The sequence below is a fragment of the Typopeltis vanoorti genome, chromosome 23 (assembly GCF_054136105.1).
Source record: "Typopeltis vanoorti isolate ZY-2024b chromosome 23, IOZ_Tvanoo_1.0, whole genome shotgun sequence".
NCBI lineage: Eukaryota > Metazoa > Arthropoda > Arachnida > Uropygi > Thelyphonidae > Typopeltis > Typopeltis vanoorti.
This window is the reverse complement of record NC_143571.1, coordinates 68176808-68198630: the sequence shown is the minus strand read 5'-3', so window position 1 is coordinate 68198630 and position 21823 is coordinate 68176808. Positions and strand designations below refer to the sequence as shown.

The 21823-nt window shown below is 35.6% G+C and overlaps 1 protein-coding gene across 2 annotated transcripts in view; it reads left to right on the top strand.

Moving 5' to 3' along the window:
* sgg (glycogen synthase kinase 3 beta homolog shaggy) overlaps positions 1 to 21823 on the top strand; it is a 259101-nt gene that overhangs the window by 158329 nt on the left and 78949 nt on the right. For both annotated transcript variants that reach the window (XM_090413205.1, XM_090413206.1), the window contains exon 6: positions 391 to 497. In XM_090413205.1, coding sequence (XP_090269331.1) covers positions 391 to 497 — 107 coding nt within the window. The remainder of the gene's footprint in view (positions 1 to 390; positions 498 to 21823) is intronic.

The window sequence follows — 21823 nt, the reverse complement described above, 5'->3', positions numbered from 1 at the left end:
TGTGACTGCACCCATACTCTACTGACTGTCAAACATTTCTACAGTAACCTGCAGGAGATATATGAAGTAAGTATCAAAGGATGTCTTAGAGGCCCTTTCAACATTGGACATTGAACTATAGCTGTATCTGTCATAAGAATAAATAAAAAGATGTATTAGTCCTTTATCTTTGAAAAGAATATTTTCATTGGAATAAAAATTGCAGTAGAAATACTAGAAATCGGTTACTTAAAAAGGTCAAGTATAAATAAAAATTTATACTTCAAAAATGCATCTTCATAATTACTACAAAATCAGCTTGTCAAATTGAACATGCTAAATTTTTTGTCATATAGTTACTCTGAAAATGAGGTACATGATAGAAATATTTTAAAACAATTTCAATTACAGTGCAAAGCACCTAGTAAGGGGTGAACCTAATGTGTCATATATCTGCTCACGTTATTATCGTGCTCCTGAATTGATATTTGGTGCAACTGATTATACAACAATGATAGGTGAGTGTTTTTAATAATATTTGGTAACACATGCTATATTAATTTATAATTAATTTAATCTGAAATATTTTATTCATTCATAATGTTTTATAAACTTATTAATTTTAATATGTTAATAGTTTTCATGTACACTAGTAATCTGCATCTGTTAGGAAGTAATATGCCTGGGAATGGACTGCCTTAAAGAAGGAAATGAAATAATGTCTTGAGATAACTTACTGAATGTAGTGGAACTGTATATATATATATATGTAAACATAGATCCATTTTTGCCAGATTTCAGCTGCAAATGCACTGAACTTCCTTCTCCTGGTCCTCTTTTATTCTAACTTCCTCATCAGCTAAAACTTTCAGCTTTTCAAGAAAAATGTCAGTACATTCCATCTTCCCCAGCCCTTGGCACCCCTCACCCCACACAACAGTAATGTAATGTAAGTTCTTATATGTCTCATGTATGATTGAAATATATACAAGAAAAGTATACAGTAATCTACCATTTATCTGACCATTTCAGAAGGCAATTTGCTGTTCTGATAATTGAAGGATAGTTTTGAAGGTCATATAAACAGTAGGTTACTGTATTTGCTTTAAGTTATGGTGTTTCTTCCCAAAGGAAGAGGGGGACTGAAAAGAACTAGAATGATTAGGAAATGATAATTTCACTCCATTAAATGTTTATTTTTTTTTTAATGAAATATATATAAACAGTATTCTCTAATTTATTGGCAGCACATGAGAAATATTTGACATGAACTTTTCATTCTCAGACGTAATGTGTGTGGTAGCCTGTGTATGTTGTTCTTTAATAGTGGTATTACCATTTAAACATGTCCAACCACTCAAAAAATGAATTTGCAGTTCTTTTCCACTTTAATTTTGACAGTGGAAAAGAACTGCAAATTCATTTTTTGAGTGGTTATTTTTCTATAATGTCTAAAGGTTATATTGACTTTAATGGAACACTTGGAATCCACACGTAATTACGGATGTATATTCACATCCAGGCTGGCATAGTGACACTAAAGCTGCTGATGTAATATTTCTCATATTAATGTTGCTCCTCACTGTCTAGCTATAACCTGTAAAATTGTGAGCATTAAATTAATTCAATTAAATCCACATTGCTACAAAACTTTATCACAATTACATTAGTTCAAGTGATTGTACTGTTTACACAGTAGACACTAGACATTTTATTAAACAAATATGTCTTTGCAACTTGCTGACATTGGCTGAATTTCAGCATAGACTGAAAGTAATAAATTTAATTTTTAGAGGTTCCTGTGGCATAGTATAATTATTAAAAGAACACGTAAAGACCACAGTAATAATATTGGAGTATAAACATTGGAGAATTATAGTAATTCTCGTAGAAAGGCTTATATTGGTTATGCATGATTACTAAATAACTTAAGGAATTCACAACGTACACTAGAATATAAATTAAATTAAACTTTAATATATATTTCCAATATTTTGGTAACGTTGCCATCTTCAAAGTCAAAGGAACTAAAGATAAAGACGTGCATGCAGGTACTACACACAGTGAATGAGGACGAAGTGAGGAAGCTATTGTTTCTCCTAAAAGTCCTGATGATGTCCCCTAGCAGGCTATGTAGGTATTCTTGGTCGTTGGGCTGAAGGTCTCCTGATGTACGTCTCCCAAATTTGGGGCAGTCTCATGCAACCAAATTTGTTGAGGTTTGTAATGTTTCTTAGGGCTTAGGACTTTGGCCAAACAGGCAGGACAGTGAATATCAGAATTTCAGAACACAAGGACTACATCCGGTTTCACCAGTACAGCCACTCTGGTCTTGGAGACCATGCTCTGGATACACGCCACAGAATACGGTGGAAGAAAGCCACAGTAATACACCGTAGCAAGTTCAAATTTTAAATGCTATTCATGGAATCGGCCTCAGCCCTAAGAAACATGCCAAACCTCAACAAATTTGTTTGCATGAGACTGCTCCAAATTTGGGAGACATACATCAGGAGACCTTCAGCCTGATGGCCAAGAATACCTACATAGCCCACTAGGGGGGGGCACCATCAGGACTTTTAGGAGAACTTATTATAAAAAAAAGTTCAAAAATTATTGACTGTAAATTAAAAATTCTGAATAGACAAATTTTTTTTGCACACAGTTACTAGGCATGTGTATTCCCTTTTCAACCAGTGTGTGCATGGACACCTTAGTGAACATTGCATACAATAACAACACCTAAAAAAAAAAAAAACTAAATTTAAATTTAATAACTCCACGAAGTAATCGACACTATAAGCCAATTTCAACAGATACATTAAAAAATAAAAATATTTAATTTGTTGAAAATTATCACTGCTTTCTTTGAAGAGGCTTTAAATTTTGAAATTAAATGTTAGTAGAATATTGAGTTATTAAAGTTTTTTAGAAAAATGTGGCTTATTACTTGTATTTAATTGAGAAATGGAACTATCCACCTGTTCATATACCAGAATCGTAAATTCAATTTGTGGTGTATCCATGTGTGACAGAGAGAATAAGGGAATGATAAAGTGATCTCCATAGCTCATTTAAGGGAACAATCCATTATTTTATGAGGGTTGTTTGAAAAGTTTGGTAAATTTCCAATAGATGGTGACACGGTTCATTCATACCAGTGTCGGCACGTATCATCTTTTTCATGACCCCTGCAAAATTTTGGCCATGCGTGATATGGCAAACATTTAAAATGACCTTCGCATTTTTCATAAAAATTGAGAAAAATGAGTTTCCTGCAGTGATAAAACACCTTTATTTGAAGAAGTGGATGGCTGTGCAAATCAAAGCTGAGTTAGATGCAGTTCATGGAGACTATGCACCAGCATGATTGTTATTATTTTTATTAAGAGAAACCTCCAGGGAGTCAGAGACTCATCGAGGGAGGCCACATCGTCTTTACATGTAAACGTTCGTTTCAGAATTTGCAATTATCTTTTGAGTTGTATTTGCAATCTTTGCCACATAGCTCATAAACTTCAACTTCCTATCTATTAACACTCCAAGAACCCTAGCCTAATCCCACCAATATAATATGTTGGATATCTAATCATGCCGAAGTGAATGACTTTACATTTACTGACATTGAACTGACACCCATTTTCCCATGCCCACAATTTCAGCCTATTCAAAGCATTCTGCAAAGACTACATATCAGAAGCATTCCTGATTACCTACCTATCTTGGCATCATCAGCAAATAACTGTATGTCACTTGTCAAATCCTTCCCAATATCATTAATGTACAGATTGAATAACAGTGGATCAAGCACTGATCCTTGTGCTACATCACTTGTTACCTTAAACCTTGCAGACTGTTACATCCTGAATGAAGCACTTTATTAAAGAAACAATTCATTCAGGATTTAACAAGTCAGAAAAATCAGCTGAGAGAAAAAAACTTGTACTCGAGCAGAAGAAATAAAGTACTAACTGTAAATAGAAATAGAATTACCTCCTTTTAGTAGAATTGTAATACCATGTAAAGAACTTTGTGTATAAATTAGTATTATATGAAATGCATCATGCATACAATGAATGGGTAAATTAGATGTAAACATTAGTCCAAAGGTCACGGGTGGGCCTGAGGCATTGGCAATCTTGGAAAGCGATGCACATTCGTTTCCTGGAAGATGCTGCTAGAGATCTCGCGATGTGCCAAAATCCCCACGGACGAAGAAAGTAGCAGGCAGGAAAAGATCGCAGAAAGTAGTAAGAGGGTACTAAAAAGGGGGAAGTGAAGAGAGAATTAAAAGGGTTTGCACCCCTTTCTCAAGTCTTTTTTCGCCTGTTTTGCTGGATTATGATTTGACTTCTCTCATGGACCAGTGGTTCCTGATGGTGTTTCTTTGCGATAGTTCAATATCGGAGGGTGTGCCTTTCCCTTTGATGTCTGAATTTCTGCCAGTACTGAAGCATGAGATGTCGACACATGCTGTCGTCTCTGAAAGTTCCAACAGAATACTATCGCGGACGTATATTATGAACCGGCAGCTAGAAACGAGGATAGCCCGAAACAGATCAAGAATAGACGAGGAAAAAAACGCCAGGTGTAGAGCATAGTTTAATCTGATGACCGTAGTGACCCACCACGTGGACGCAGGCTTATGGAAGAATCGAAAGGTAATTCAAACAAAGAAGGACAGTTCAGACAGACCTGGAGATCCTGCTCCAAGAAATGTTAAAGTACAGATTTTGTTGTATAATTACCCAGTCGGAAAAAGAGAAAGATCATTGTAGTGTATTAATCGAGTATGGACAGTATTTGAGAACTTTAAGTGATTATTTAGCAGTGGCTGATATCCATAGACAAATTGTTAGGAATGATTATAGATGATTGTGACTAGCTTAATATGCAAGACTAAAATAGTAGGTAGAAAATTGAGTAGAAGTGTATTAAGAGTTAGAGACTTAACACACATATATTATGTGTGTTAAGTCTCTAACTCAAAAGATGGATTTATTGTTCATGTATTAGAGTATTAATCAGTTTGAAAAAGTTTGATTTAGCATGTCCTTAACTGATTGAAAGTGAGATTGGTCTAAGTGTATATTATGTCTTTGGATTCCAATAAATATGTTTTTTCTTTTATACCTGAGTTTTGCCTGAGATATGAACCAAAACTACCACTCGTTAATCTCAACCATAGCAGGGGGGATTGAAAGAAAGGTATATCATGTTGTTATAGGTTACGACTGCAAACCAGAATTTACTTAGCCAGAGTGAAGCATTTGATTTATGAGTATAAGCACTAAATTTATTCACCTATGTGCACCAAGAGTCTGGAAAAGTCTCCCTGAATAAGAATCCCCTATAGAGGGGATCTAAGATATTGGCTGGCGCAGCTTAAAAAATAAAATTTGTCAATATTTGAAGAGGAGACGGCCCCAGAAAGAAATTAGAGGATTCGTTTCTTTTAGCAAGGAATAACCTTTAACAGTCAGGGTAAGCACGTGAGTAAAATTAGGAATCAACTAGAGATAAAGAATTTGCTTTCCTTATAGAATGAACACGTAAGAAGTGATACAGATATTAGAGTCAGGGAAATTTTGTCTTGTAGTTATAGAGAGGTAAATTCATAAAGGAAGTAAATTATTTTAGGAAGAGCAACGACATAAAATGGCGCACATGGCGAACCATAACAATGGTGCAGCCAGTAGGATATAACACACTCAGATCCCCCGTATACCAGTTTTTGATATCTGTCATTCAGCCATGCTAATATTGTATAACCCAAACCCATTTTCTCCAATTTATGCTGTATTCTGTCAAAAGCCTTAGCAAAATCCAAAAGTATCATGGTGTATCCATTCCCCTTGTCTAGTTCAATGGTAACATTGTTATAGAATGTGAGCAAGTCACTAAAACATGACTAAGGGAATGTTGTTCATTGCAAAGTAGATATTCACTGTCAACTCATTTCTGAATGCAGGCCCTAACCAATTTTCCCAAAATCTTCACAACCACTCTTGAGATACTAATTGGTCGAGCACCACCCTTGTGCGATGGAATTACCATACATTCCTGCAGAATCTTCCCTGTTCTGAGACTCATATTAAACATCCTGGTCAAAGGAATGGCCAGTTCAGGTGAACACTCTTTTAGCACATGTGCTGATATTCCATCAGTCCCTATTGATGAATTGTTATTCTGTTTGTGCAACAGCTCTAATACCTCGGCCTCACACACACAGTGCGTTTCTTCATCTAGTGAAGAGGTAACAGTGAGCTTAATGTTGTGTTCACCAGGTTGATAGCTTTTAATGAAATGGACACTCATTAACTAAACAACCTCTTCTGCATCTGTAACCCTCACGCCATCTGGATTTAGAAGAGTTATTCTTTCATATTCATTCTTTCTTAAAAGACTTGAAAGACTATTGCTCACTCTGAAGGAAATGATTCACAAAATCTATGGTATCAGCAATCTCACGACGGAAAGTGTGTGCGATTGCTGAGATTGTATGCATCTCAACTGAATGGGTGTATCATATCCTGCAAGAAATATTGCACACACATGAAAAAGCTGTGTGTGTGCAATGAGTGCTCCGATTGTTGGCTGTCAATCAAAAATGCATGTGAAAAGACATTTCAATGCAGTGTTTGGCGAAGTTTAATCACAATTTTCAGGATATTTTTTTTTTTTTTTTTTTTTTGTTGATTCATGACTATAGACGAAACTTGGATCCACCACTACACACCTGAGTCCAAGTTGCAGTCAAAATATTGGACAATGTCTGGTGAAAGAGCACCGAAAAAAGCAAAGACCGTTTTGTCAGCTGGGAAGGTAATGGCTACTGTTTTTTGAGATTCCCAAGGAATTATCATGATAGACTATTTGGAAAAAGGTAAGACAACAACAGGAATCTATTATGTGTCATGTGTCATTGTTAGACAGTTTAAAAGAAGAACTGAAGAAAAAATGGCCAAGATTGGCACAAAAAAAATTGCTCTTTCATCAAGACAATGCACCGTCCCACACACACATCGGCTGTCGCAATGGCAAAATTGCATGAATTCAGGTTCAAATTGATTCCACATTCACTGTATTCTCCGGACTTGGCTCATGTTGACTTCTTGTTCCCAAACTTAAAAATTTGGCTCGATGGGGAAAAAAAAAAATCTTCGAACGAGGATGTAATCAAGGCTGTCAATGACTATTTTGCACAATTTGACAAATTCTAATTTTTAGATGGGATGAAAAAAAATTGGAAACTCTCCGAACCAAATGTGTTGACCTTGATAGAGACTATCGAGGTCAACAAATAAAGGTGATTTTTTTTTAAAAAAAATGTGTTTAACTTATTTTTTTACCAAACTTTTCAAATAATCCTCATAAATATGAGAAACATCAGAAATTATTCTGTGGTCTCTGTTTGTCTCCATGGCATTAAAGTTTATGCCCTTCAGTTGGAAAGACCTGGGTTTGAATCTGAACTAGGACTCGAAGAACCTTATAGGAGCTTGGCCCAGAATGTAAAAATTCGATGTTGCCAAAATAAATTATGTAAAACATAGACTTTTTACAGCAGGAATTCATAAATTTTCTTGTACAAATGTATTTTTATTTTTCTATGTAAAGTTATCTGTATAAAGAGCAAAATAAGCCCAAAGGGAATTAACTCGCTCATTGTTTAAGAAGGGATGTAGAAGTATTGAAACCAAGAGCATCGCTTGAAATTCGGCATGTCTTTTGAAAATTGTTTGCAAGTCCCATTGCAGGTGACCTTCAAGTCAATATTGAAAGGGCGCAGAGCGAATCAAAAAGAAAGGCTCGTTGGCAGTATTAAGGAGGTAAAGGGAGAAAGTAATATTGTCGGCGAAAATTCAAGAAACATTATCCAGGGTTCTCAAAACTACTTGCAAGACTTGCACAGGGTCCAAAAAACTTAATCCAAGGTGCAGGGACACTGGTGTTTAAAATGTTTGGTTCTGAGATGAGAAGAGCTTCCTTTTCTTCATCCTGAGTGATCCATCCACGAGAGATCGAGGACAAGAGGTACCATAAGTTCTAGTGGGGAAGACGGAGAGACCCGTCCACCGATAGCCGCTCCAGTCACAGCCAAAGATATCCGGAGGCGGTAAGTTAAGGAGAAATCTTGCCGCATTGGTCCTGAAGCTCTGATGTTCTGTTGAGTGAGAGGTCCTGAAGCTCAACCTGACCCGACCCACGCAGAAATCCTTCGCCGGACAGTTCAAGACGCTGGAAAGCCTATGCTATATCCCGCTAGCTGCCGCGACTATTCATAACGCTTAGAGGAGAATTCCAAAATACGGAACGGAGGAGAGAATCCCCCCCCCCCCTCAAGCGTAGGAAAAGAAAACAAAAGAAGGAAGAGACATGCAAGACAGGAAAAGACCAATGTGAGTCTATATATTCATTAATTGTCTGTGAATTAAGAAAGAATTCCGTATTGAACTGTTAAATTGTCTAGTTTAAGGGGATAGCATTTAGAGTGTATAACATTATTTGTAAATACGTGTCATCGCTAATGAGTAAAGCATTGAGTGCAGTTAATTTGCCTCGGAGAAAATATTGAGCTATTGAATTTTCTTTGATTAATTATATGTGTACTTATGATTGAATTTTATGATAGAGTATGTTCTTGCTATCATATCATTGGAATGTGTGAAACTCAATGAGGTGGATGATGAAACTTAATGAGTAAAGCATTGAGCGCAGTTAATTTGCCTCGGAGAAAATATTGAGCTATTGAATTTTCTTTGATTAATTATATGTGTACTTATGATTGAATTTTATGATAGAGTATGTTCTTGCTATCATATCATTGGAATGTGTGAAACTCAATGAGGTGGATTGTGTAAATATAATTACCTGGATTATGATTAAGTGTTTGAAGGGAATGAGATTTTGAGAGACATATTTGTATACATGTATGTTGTATATTGATTGATGCTAAATTAGGAATGTCAAGCACACCTAACGAATTCATGTTATGTGTATAATTTCCTGATAGTTGTAACATAAAATATGCTTGTTGAAAGTCTAACTAAATGAGTGCGAAAGAATATACTAGAAACCAAGTTGAGTGATTGAGAAAGACTAAGAATTACCTTTCATAAATGAATCTTGTGATTTCATGTGATATGTACAATTATTAGACCAGAAATTAAATTTATTGTTATTGTTGATAAAATTAGTTGTCCGATTCAATCTTTTACAATGCACTGATCCTAAAAACATATTCGGACCTGATAACGGAACCCCAATGATTAGTAGTGATTTAAGATAAATAGCGAGTAATTTTGCCATGACTGTAAACCTTGGCTAAGATAGGATATAAGTGATTAGTTGATCTACTAGGGCATGAAAGCTTTCTTTTGCCTATTGGGGAATTTCAGAGGTGCAGTCTTCAAACAAATGAATATCTGGAGATCCCAGGCATGAGAAAGAATACTTAAGGTAGAATAAGAAAGAAAATTACAAAATATTAAGTTAAAGAAAATAAAAGGGTTTTTAAATAAATAAATAACATTTTATTACAATGGTACAGCCAACATAGATAGAAAGACGATGATATATAAAATTAAGATATATATTAAGATTGATGATATATAAAATAGGGGAAAAAAAACGTATCACAAGAATATATATTTCAACAGATGCAGACTATAAGATTAAATGCATTTCCCGGCAGTAACAAAGTTTTTATGATGTTAAGTTGCTTAATGATGACAGTCTTCTGAGCCTAACATGTTAATGAGACAGCAGATATATGTATGCTTATTTTTATGCAAATCATACCTATGAAAATGAACTGCTGCAAGCTTAATCTGTGGCATTGTTGAAACTGTATATATAAGACTTAGTGCTTTTAAATAACAGTAATGAAGTTTATTTGATGCAGTGATCACAACCAACTGCTGAGCCTAACATGTTAAAGAGAAGATGTGTGTTTATTTTTAAGGAATTCTTACCCATGAAAGGTGAAACTGTAAACACTAATATGCTTACTGCATTACTTTTCATGGATAGGCTAAGTTGGTGAACTGGGAATCCTGCTCAGGAGACCTTTCATTTTTTCCTACTTCCAGGCAGTACCCAAAGTGGTACTGTCATTCTAGGTGATGAAATCATCTATTAGGACCTAAGTTATAGAGTGAATGTTTTTTGAACAGTGATTCTGTAGTCCACAGGGTAATGAAATTATCAGTTATTATCCTTACTATGATTATCATATTTATTAATAGTTCCAGAATTATGTCGATTCAGAATATATTTGAATATTTAAATACAGTACTTAAAAAAAAAAAAAAAAAGTTATATATTCATCAAAAATCAGAATGAATCTCTGAGATTTTGATAATTTACCAACAGTAGTAGCCAAAATGATACCTGCTGAAAAGTCCAATGCATCTTATAATCATTTTTCATTCTTTTTTTTCTTTAATTTATTTATTAAAAATTTTCTTCTATTGTCCATAATTCACTTCCATACTGTAGAGAAGGTCTTATTGTTGTATGCTTTTGAATTTAGGTATGAAAATATCATTGATCATTCCCTGCTATCTTTAGGAAGTTTGAAATTTTGATATCAGTGTTAGTTTCTTTTGTTTTTATATGATATATATATATATACACGTGCTATATATCATATAGCACTTATCATTTATATGTGTAAGTGACATAAATAAAGCATTTATGTCAGATAAGCAAATGAAAAATTTATCAATTTTGCAAACAAAGTCATTCTGAATAGCTTAGTTTAAGGAAAGATGCTAACCAGTTTGTTATCAATCTACAAAGCAAAATTTAAAGTTTTTCCACTTCAGCAACAAGATCCATGTTAGCAGATAACTATAGCATTAACTTTAAGTAATGCTTTTCACTTAAACTATGTTTTTGACAACTGTAACAAGAGTAATGCAAGATAAGTTTAGCCTACAGCCTTTCACAATATTTGATACACCATCATTGCTAAATTTAATCATTTTAACTGTAGTATCTAAGCAATGGCATCCTTACTTTGAATTTTATTTGCCATTATTAACAACAATAAAATAAAAAAAAATAGTTATAAACGGTTTATAATTTATAGCAGAACACACGGATATGTTGCTAAAATTGTCATATGAGCAAATGCAGCATGGTATAAATGAGCACTGATTCGTAACTGAAAAGCATTTCATGAGCGGATCATCATAAGGCTGGGTATTACTGTATATCTAAAACATCTTCAGCACACTTAAAAAATGGAACACCAAAAAGCACCAACCAACAGATTTAGCAAGAAAACAAATAGTCCACAAATTCCCAATTAAAAATAGATAATTTAAATTCTAGGAATTATTAGCATATCAAAGAAAAACTATCTTTCATAAGTGAGATAAACATAGAATCAGGTCTGTTTCAGTTTAGACAGTGGAATTATTTTTGACAAGTTTCCATATAGAGATATTCCATGAAGAATTCTCTTATGTAGAATCATTTATTCCACAAGGTCAGATTGTTCAGGTTCATGATCCTTGATGTAAGATTTATGTTCCTTTTAACAGACAAAGGCAGATCCTCTAGATTGTCCAAAATAAGGACACAAAAACAAGGGATCTAGCTGATGCCTGGAAAACATCTTTTTGGTGAAGAAAGAAAGGTGGAGATTTTTTGCCATGTTGAAAGGCTTTAAAATTCTTGTCACACATTCAGATATTCCTTTAATATAGAAAAGTTGAATACAAGTAATGGCTACTTAATCAGAAAAGGCCAGAATCCTATAGCTATTAAAAGCTTTGTTAATAAAGAATTCAATGAAACTTTGTCAACAATGTTGTTTTGATGTGATGCAATTCTTGTTGTAATAAATCACCTGCACAACATAAAGCATGTGCATGATTTATTAAGGCATTAATAGTCCCTATTTTTTGAGTAGGATAATGGAACAACTTATTACAAGAATTGCATTACATCAAATCAGCCTTCTTGGCAGATGGTTTCACAAAGTGTTCATAATAAATTTAGTTTAATCCTTTATCCAAGTGTGAGCAAACAAAGTTTGTGCCTGAAAATATCTTCAGGACTGAGGAAAGGTAGTGCAACACCAGGCAACTCGGAGCAAAGGTGGATCAAGCTATCATCACTCCTATCTCAGTATCTCCCATAATGCAAAACACATCTCCTTGCAGATATGTATAATGTTATGCATTAAGGGAAGGGCCACCACCCAGACCGGTTTTGATCTTTATTGAGGTCTCATCAGTGGGAGCCAGACTCCTTTCCTCAGTCCTGAAGATATTTTCAGGTGCAAACTTTGTTTGCTCACACTTGGATAAAGGAGTAAACTAAATTTATTATAGTCTAACCAAGTGCAAAGTAAACTTTTAACAAAGTGTTCAAATGCTATAGGATTCCTGCTTCTTCTGCCCAATAAGAAATTTGTATTCCACTTCATAATTTTAACATTTGACATGAAATTTCTAAGTTAAAACATATTATTAGAAATTGAACCCACAATTAAAAAAGTTGATGTTTAGTAAAGCTCAGACAGAAAGAAAAATAACAGATTGCAAAGCACAGAAGTTAGTAAGATGCCAATAAATAATGAGGTAAGTCAATTAGTATCTAAGGGAAAAAGAAGGAATATACTAATGTTAAATTTAATTTGTGCTTGATGAGGAATCACTAATTTCTTTTCTCCAAGACTCCTTGGGGAAACCTGTTTTCCTATTTTAGTTGTCCATATTACACTTCCATAAGTAAACATTGGAATAATGCATGTATTAAATGGTTTTCTTTTTAAACAGGTAAATTTGCCAACAGATAATCTTTGTGTAGCCAAAATGCTTTATTTCCTAATATGATTCTTCTGTTTATTTCTTTATCTTGTGATTTTCTCTAAAAATAACTATATGTATAGAAAGGCTTAGGTGTTGTTGGTTATTTGTACAGTGCATCAAGATATAAATGACACCAAAAGAAGAAGAAAGAATTATTTATATATATCAGGTTTAAAATAACTTATGGTAACTTGTTCTGGTAAAATACTTATAAGCTCTGTATTACTAAAATCTTGGTATTTCTAGCCTGGCTCCCACTGATGAGACCACAATAAAGGTCGAAACTGGTCTGGTTAGTGGCCCCTTGCCTTTAATACATAGCATCATACATCTCCTCAAGGAGATGGGCTGTGCATTAAGGGTAAATATTAGGAATAGTGATCAGAGCTTATTCTACCTTTATCATGAGTTGCCTTGACTTGCACTACTTTGAAGGTCAGCTAGACTTGCAATACGTGCAGGCGCAAACTTGACTTATTTGTCTGTTTGCTTACTTGGGAAATGGAGTAAAAGCAGGTTTAAAATAATTTTGCATCTTTAACACACACACAGACACACACACACATGAGGGCGGTCTGAAAAGTCAATAGACTAATACATTTATTCCAGTGATGCTCCAGCACCATTATCCCATCCCTGTGGTGGTTCTCAGTATGATCTGCAAAATACCCTTCTACAGCTGCAATCACTTCTTGATTCGAAGAAAAACGTTGACCAGCAAGGAAGAGTTTTAGTTTTGGGAAGGGATAGAAGTCAGAGGGAGCCAAATTTGGGGAATAGGGTGGATGTTCCAGCAATTCATAGTGCAGATCCCTTAATTTTCCCATTATTTTAGTTATATTAAACTAAAGTTTTTATTCAAACACGGTAGTTGTCGCCATAATTTTCAAAAATGCATTCGGATCACCGTGTAAGTGATCCGAAAAAAAAGGACCCTTAATTTTCCCATTGCCAAAACACCTTTGTGGGCAGGTGCATTGTCCTGATGAAAGATGATCTTTTCATTTAAATTGTAAATACCTAACTAGCTCTCTTTAAATGTCTTCATTTTGTATATGGTCTAATTTTGTGCATCTTTTTTAATTGCTCTTAAGAATCTAATTGGTGATGTCTCTGCCTTATTGTGATAAGAAGGTTTGCATGTAACAGTTACCTCGAGCTGTGCCAGTGCTAAGCTACTGATAGTGCTACCCTGGTCTTCTAGATTTTTTTTTGGGGGGGAGGGGGGGTTGCTGTATAATGTTAGTTATCTTACCAAGTAAAAATTTCATAACTCAGAGTCTTCAACTACAAATTCATCTGACAAATAATCGATTATGACCAGCTGACTAATTGTCCAAAGTAAATATATTCATCTACAATTTCAATTGGATTATCTGAATATGTCATAAATTTTGTTTCAGTTACGTTAGTCATTAAACCATTTTCTGCTGAGGTTATTTAGCATTTTCTGATCTTCTTTATTATTTGCTAAGAGAACAAATATCATACGCAAAATTTAAAAGATGTTGATTTTTTCCATTGATGTTAATTCCATAGTTATCCCACGATATATTCCTCAAGTCTTCTTTTCTTCTGGTAGTAAACTATTTAAGTGATAACAGACCTCCTTGCCTCACACCTCTCGATGTTGAATTCTTTTCCTTGATGTTCCAACTTTATAGTAGCTGTTGAGTTCTAATGTACAGTTTTTATAATCTAATACACTTTTCTAGATGGCCTATTGTTTTAAGCTGTTTATTATTTCTGAAAGATAAAGTATCAAAGGCTTTCTCAAAAATTTGCGAATGCTAAATATGGAGAAAAGTATATTAATTTACTTCTATTATTTAAGTAATGATGCAGATATGATCTCTTGTAGAGAATCATGTCCTTAAGCCTGCTTGTTCATATAGCTGTGCATCATCCAGAAATCTTGTACTGTTGCAATAATAAACTGATTGTCCTATAGTTATTGATGTCTTCTTCCTTTTGTGTATAATAAGATAAACATTCATTTATGGCTGTGTGTTAAGGTGCTCGGTGGAACTCATATTGGAGACTTAGTGAAGTAAAACAGCACTGGGAAAGGATTAAAAGAGATGTTTAAGTCTTCCAATATTTCATCTCAGTCACAGAGACATCTTAAAGAGATATGATATAAAATTCTAACACACAAGGGCAGCATAAAACTAAGTAAAAGTAGGTAGACAAAAGACTCGAGTCCTAGCTACATATGGCAGTCTTTGTAGATGCCTGCTGGAGGCGTCAGTTGTAATATGAGATGGATCTCTGAGGTTTAATGTTTCCCATTTTGTGGGAAGTTTAATGCATCCATATTTACATATTTATTCTGATTGGGCTGGTTTGTGAGGGCAGCTGCCAATTCTAAAAAATAAACTAAATAAATCTCATCTCATCTTCTTTATACCCTCTTTTACCTTGCGGTGTCGAGGGTCCATTGATCATCGGACCTCAATCCGTTTACAGGATAAGGTGGTCAGCCATATGCCCCGGTATATCCTATGGCCTGTAGTGTTAAGTTCTCAAGGCCAGTTTGCCTTGAGAACTTAACTTGCAGGATGAAAAACCTCAGAATAAACTGAGGAAAAAACCCTGCTGTCCACGCCCAAGACTGGCTAACTTGGCTATGGCTGAGGAAGATCCTTCAGCTCCTCACGTCACCGACGGGAATCGAACCTAGGACACTCCTTCCCCAGGCATATGATTGCGAAACGCATAGCCACTAGGCTAACCGCGCGGAAAAATAAATAAATACATAAATAAATTTCAATTCTACTGCGATGGAGCATGGTGGGTATTTGTCTTGTTCTTCCATGTTGGTGGTGATTGATATTCTAGTCTGTCCATAGTAGGCCAATTTGCAGGAACACGGAAATTCTGATCGTGTAAGCATGAAAGAAAGTAAGGAAAACAACTGAGTTGTGATGAGCTGTGTTGTGGCGTGCATTTTAAACCCACCCTAAAGGAAAGCTAATTTCTGTATGATTACATATAAAGTACTTTGAGTTAGCTCTGCATTAGGAATCCCCCCCCCACACACACACACATCAATTTACATATTCAGTACGATAACGAAGTGCCCCGTGATATCGACATCATTTGTGGTTACTATAAATGGGTACATCTATCCTCTGTACGTAATCAATAAATGTTTGCTAGTGATGGGGAAACATGGTGATGTAAACCAATTTGACCACAGGTAGGTAGTTGGGGCTCAGAGGGCAGGTGCCAGTATTTTGGAAACCACCACACTTGTTGGTTGCTCCTATACTGCTGTATCAAGGATGTACCAGGACTAGATTAATCATGAACAGGCATCCATCAAAAAGGCTTGCATTGGTCTGCCACATGTAATTGATCCTAGAGGTGAGCATTGGGTGTAATGACTGGTATCTCAGCAATGATGTGCAACTGTCACACAGCTCACTCACCAATACAACAGTGAGGCAGTTAGACCCATTTCCACATACACATGCTCCGTACCTTGCTTCACCTGGGATTCCATAGCCAGAGACCAACAAGGATACCAATGACAGCCAGACATCGACGCCTTGCATGGGCCAAGGAACATTGACAGATGGAAGAAGGTCATCAGGAGTGATGATTCCCATTTCCTGCTGTACTATACTGATGGCCAAGTTTGCATTTGACATAAACAGCATCAAGCCCTGTTCCCTGGTTTCACAGCTACAATTCAACAAGCTGGTGGAGGTGGTGTTATGGTCTGGAGAGCTTTTTATTGGCATATCCTAGGTCTGTTGGTTATCATTCCACAAATACTGAATGGTGAACACTACAGAGACATGTCAGCTGCCCATCTCTATCCATAACAGAGGGTCTACCCTGACTACAGTGCCATCTTTCAACAGGACGGTGTACCTTGTCATCGGGCTCATACCACCACTTAGTGGTTGTAGGAACACGACAATGAATTTGCCACATTGCCTTGGCCCTCAAACTCCCCTGACTGCAACCTATTTGAACATGTGTGGGATATGGTAGAATAGGATATGAGAACTGCTGAACCTCCTCCACAGAGTGAGCATGAACCGACGGAGTTACTGGAGCGGACATCGGTCGAGTTAAGTATGGAGAATGGTCGACACCTTGTGGAATCTGTTCCTAGGCATCTGTGAGCTGTGATTGCACAGAGAGGTGAACCAACATGTTATTAGGTGGTGTTCCTAATGCAAAACTAACTCAGTGTATAGTGACAAAGAATGTGTTCAGTTTATTTTGTCAACGTAACATTTTTTTTTTTTTTTTTTTTTAATCACTTTTAACAATATTTATATAAAATAGATTGATACTGTGGGTGAGTGAACTTTTTTCTGGCTAGTAGATTTAAATTTTATTTCTGGAGCCCTGCCTATAACTATATCATCTTCTGTCAACCAGGTCTCTCTGATGCCAATAATTTTTGGCCTTGTTGAGCTGACCAATGCCATAAACTCCTCTCCTTTGATTCTCTTGCTTTTGGCATTCTTCATATACATGCATTTATCATCTCACTGAACAGCATTTTCTTCAAACATCTGACTCTGAAACCATTTAAATGCATTTCATCAGACACAGATTGTCAGATCACCCAGCCTACTCTTCAGCATGGCAAAGGTGGAAGGGTAAAAAAAAAAAAAAAAAAAAAAAAAAAAAAACAGCCTGGCAAAAAAGCAATATATCACAAAAGTAGCAACATATAATGGTAAATCCTCTTGCATCGAGAAAGAAACTGTAGAGAATCAGTATGCACTTGATGTGTATGTTGGTCCCATCTTCTCATATTTACAACATCCCTGAACAGTATGATTTAGAGTATGTCAAAAAGAAAAATAAATATGAGCTCACTCCCGATGATATACCAAAAATGGTTTCCCCTAAATAAGAATCCACTAGTAAAAAAATATAATGAAACATGCACTGCATAAATCAAGGACATGTCTCCAGATCCTTTTCATAGGTATTCCTACACATAGTTACCCCCGCTAACAAATAAATTCTGTATATGGGAATAGGTCAAGAATAGAGCAATATGTTGATATTCTTGAACTGCAGGAGGTTGCAGTCCTTTGGAAATGCTTCCCCGGGGGAAGCCATATTTGCGATTTATTAGAGAAGAGATTTTTAGTGGAAAAGGATGCCAAGTTTTTGAGAAGCTTATGATCCTATAGAAGTGTTATGATTATGCCAAGAAAGGTTTGGAGTAAGAGTCAGTCCAAGAAGGGAGATTTTGTCTTGATTGTTGAGCTCAGCATTATCAAAAAGTAAGAAGAAAAGATCTGAAGGGTTTTTTTTTCTCTGAGAAAACAAGCAAAACTGTACCAAATTTGAAAGCCTTGAAGGTCACTAAGTTGTTTTCTCTCCAATCAGTGATACTGCAGAGATCAACGTTCAGGGCACTTATTACATATGATCTTGAAGATAGAGATGTTGGTGCACTGCAAGACTGGTCATATGAGTAGTAAGGGTGGAGATTACTATAATCAGTAAAACTATGAATAGGGTTTGCAGTCAATGAAAGCAAGTCCTTTATATATACCAGGTAGGGCATTGGTGAAATGACAGTGTTCTAAGGTACATTGGCATTAACAGGAAAATCTGAAGAAAGAACACTATCCATAATTATACATAGGAATCGATCTGAGAGAAAACTTGCAATCCAATTACACAGTGACCAAGGTAGTCCATATGATGGTAATTTGTTGTGAAGCCCTTGATGCTAGACCTTATTGAAAGCTTTGGAGATGTCGTGCAATGACACAGGTTTCTCCAAACCTTTCCACAACATAATTCCATGGGTGCATAATGTAGGCCAGAAAATCTCGTGTGGATCTAGACTGATGAAATTCATACTGATGGTCACTAATGAGATGGCAATCCTCCAAGTACAGAAGTAATTGACTGTTAATAACTTTTATTACTTTGAACAAAATTTAGGTAAGAGCAATTGATTGATAGCTTGATGATAGACATTTATCACTTTTTTTCTGGGGGGGGGGCTGTATATGAGCTTGCTTCATTGCTGTAGGGTGGATTCCAGCTACGTTTAGTGTATAAAAAAAAAAAAAAGGTGTTAGTTCAAGAGCATGTCTCTTGAGCACAGTGTGATTCCATCAGGACTAGCTGCCTTTGTGCTATTTGGGTTTTTTTTCAAGATTCTTCTGATATCTTTCTTGCAGAAGGTTACAGGAGGCATGAGATGCAAATGTTCTAGGCAAAGGAGGGGGTAATTTGCCATGGTGATCTATAGAGCAGTTGGAAGAGATGAATGAAGCCAGAATACCAGCCTTGTCTTTAAGTGATGATACAATGCTATGCATAGAATGAGATAGAGGAGGTAGTACAGATGGACAAAAGTTGTGCGAAACAGTTTGACAAGTGGCCAGAAGGTACAGTTGCTGTTGGCCCAATCAGCAAGTTTTCTACATATATCCTTGTTGAATTTAGACTTGGCACTTTTAATGATGGTTTTATGGGTGTTAGTGGCAACTGCATTTTAGTCTCTAGCCACTTATAAGAGAGGTTATTTGTTGTCGTGGCACACTTCTTTGAGAATCATGGTTTAGATATGGGATTGGAAATTTGAATACAGTGAGGAATGAGTTTCCATTCCAATATGGATTATTTCTGTAACAAGATCACAACAGTTATCTGGATGAGAAGAATGGAAACAGTAGCATGACTATGGAAAAGAGTAAAAGTCTCATAAATTCTTTCACTTGCCATTGTTATAATGTTAGAGTACACAAGGTTATGAATGGCTGAACGAAGGACATTCCACCAAAGATGAAACTTGAATGAGATTGTGATCTGAATTACCAGAAGGCGCAGTCACCTGAACAATGGTTCAGAGCTGGTTTGAACACTTGTATATTGTTTGCATGATTCAGAAAGATTTGGCTGCATTTTCTCTCTTGTTCTATACAGATTATTCAGCTGGCTCCCTTGCCTTGGATACCACTTCACACAGGATCAAGTGGAGGAAAACAAAAGTACAACACAGAAGTCATAAGTCAGAGAGATTGTTTTGGAATCAACAGAAGCTTTAAAGCATACTCCAAACCTCAACAAGTATGGCTGTATAAATTTACCAAAAATTTTGGAGACAGTCATTTTAAGATCTAATTAATATTTGTTTTCTCTCTTTTTCCAGTAGATGGTGCTTAATTAGGACTTTAGTTCTTTGTGTTGTCTGCTGCACTTTTTTAAACTAGTCCCACTGTCATACTAAATTGTTGTTTCTCATTCTGTGAGAAACTGTTTTTGTGCTCTGAAGATGCTAGATATAATAGTAGCAAAAATTTTAGTTATACATGTGGTATGGGCTCCAGAAACAGGTTACAAGAAAACAAGGTTTTTTTTTGAAAAAAATAAAAAGTTAATTTTTTATTAGTTTCTACTTATATTTACTTCTTTATTGTTCAAAATTCAACAAATTCATTCAAAATATTACTTAGATGTTACATAAATAATGAAAATTATAAATAAAATTTGTGTTATTATTATGATGAAAATATCATTTTGCATAGGGGTGTACATCACTATAATTATTCACTATTGGCCACAAAAGTCGAGTGGTAAATTATTGAATTAGGCCATTCAGTTTTTGAAATTTCATGATGTCACGTGCGATTGCAAACACTACTTGTTAGATGGCCTCGAATGTGGTCACCCCTCGTTCGAAGTTCCTCATCACTGTCGCTTGACTCGGAGCTCACATTTGTGAGATGATCTGCTTCCTCTTGTTCTGGATCACTGTCTGGCCAATCATCTAATTCAGATCCTTCATTATCAAGTATTTCCTCAAGCATTTGTTCTAATTCGCGTTCAGTCATGAACCGTTTTACACCCCCTGCTTTGGGCACCACTGGTCTATCCATGCTGACAGAGAAATTCAAACTGATCTCTCAGGTCACAAGAAGAGAGTTGTTGAATCCCTTATATTGTTTAGATTGGAGCAGCCAGAATTATGACGGCGCAATGTAATATAAACATGAACACGTGCAATCATACATAACGCAGTTGATGGGCAGGCATTACAATATACTGATAAAAATTCCCTTTTTTATTGATAAAAGTCAACCATCCTCATGGATATGAAGCTGATGATTCAAATTTAACTACAGTACAGTCTGATAATGAATTTCAAGCATATATTATTATTTTTGGAATTTTTAATTTAGCGATGTAAATATACACCGATGGGATTCTGGGTTCACGTACGATTGATGTATATTTACATCAATAGGACTCAGTGTTATTGCTACCGCTACTCCTTCCTTTCCTTGATGATTATTGCTTGAAAATAACATCCTATAACTATTTAGTAAGATCTCACCTGTTTTTGTCTTCTTTGTCTCAGTAATGACAATTATGTCAACATGGTACTTTTTCCAGTTCTTCAAGTTCAATTTCCTTTCTATTAATACTACGAATATTGATGGTTCCCATCTTCAGTTCTTGTGTGGGTGTATTCTTCTTCTAGTAATTGTTTTGTGTTGGTGCTTGTAACTCAATTTTCACCGTTCGCCCTGGTTAGATAACCAGGTTTTGACTTTAATATATTTTTTGTTTATACTAGAGATTTTTCTTCAAAATGTTTCACCATCTATATAGCTAACAGCATCTTAGGAGGTTGCTTAACATAAGTAAGAAACCAACAACAACAAAAACATCTCCTACCAACAGCCATTAATATCTATAAATTGAAAATCCTGGAATGATAGTTTAATCACAAGCATTGGTATGCTTGTTGCATGCAGTCTCTACATTGTTGTGGAAACTGTATGTTATTGCTGGCGAAAGAGAGGTCTTTGGTGTGACACATAGTAATTAATGACTTCCAAATGTCATGAAGGATCATTTCTTGGTGTCTATTTAGTATACCTTTTGAGCAAATCACCTCAGAGGACTGTGTCCTACTTAGAAGAAATTTTCTTCCAAGTAGGACATGGAAGATGTTTGTCAGTTTACTGTGTGATGTTCTTTGAGTATGTGTGCTACGAGTCGACTCC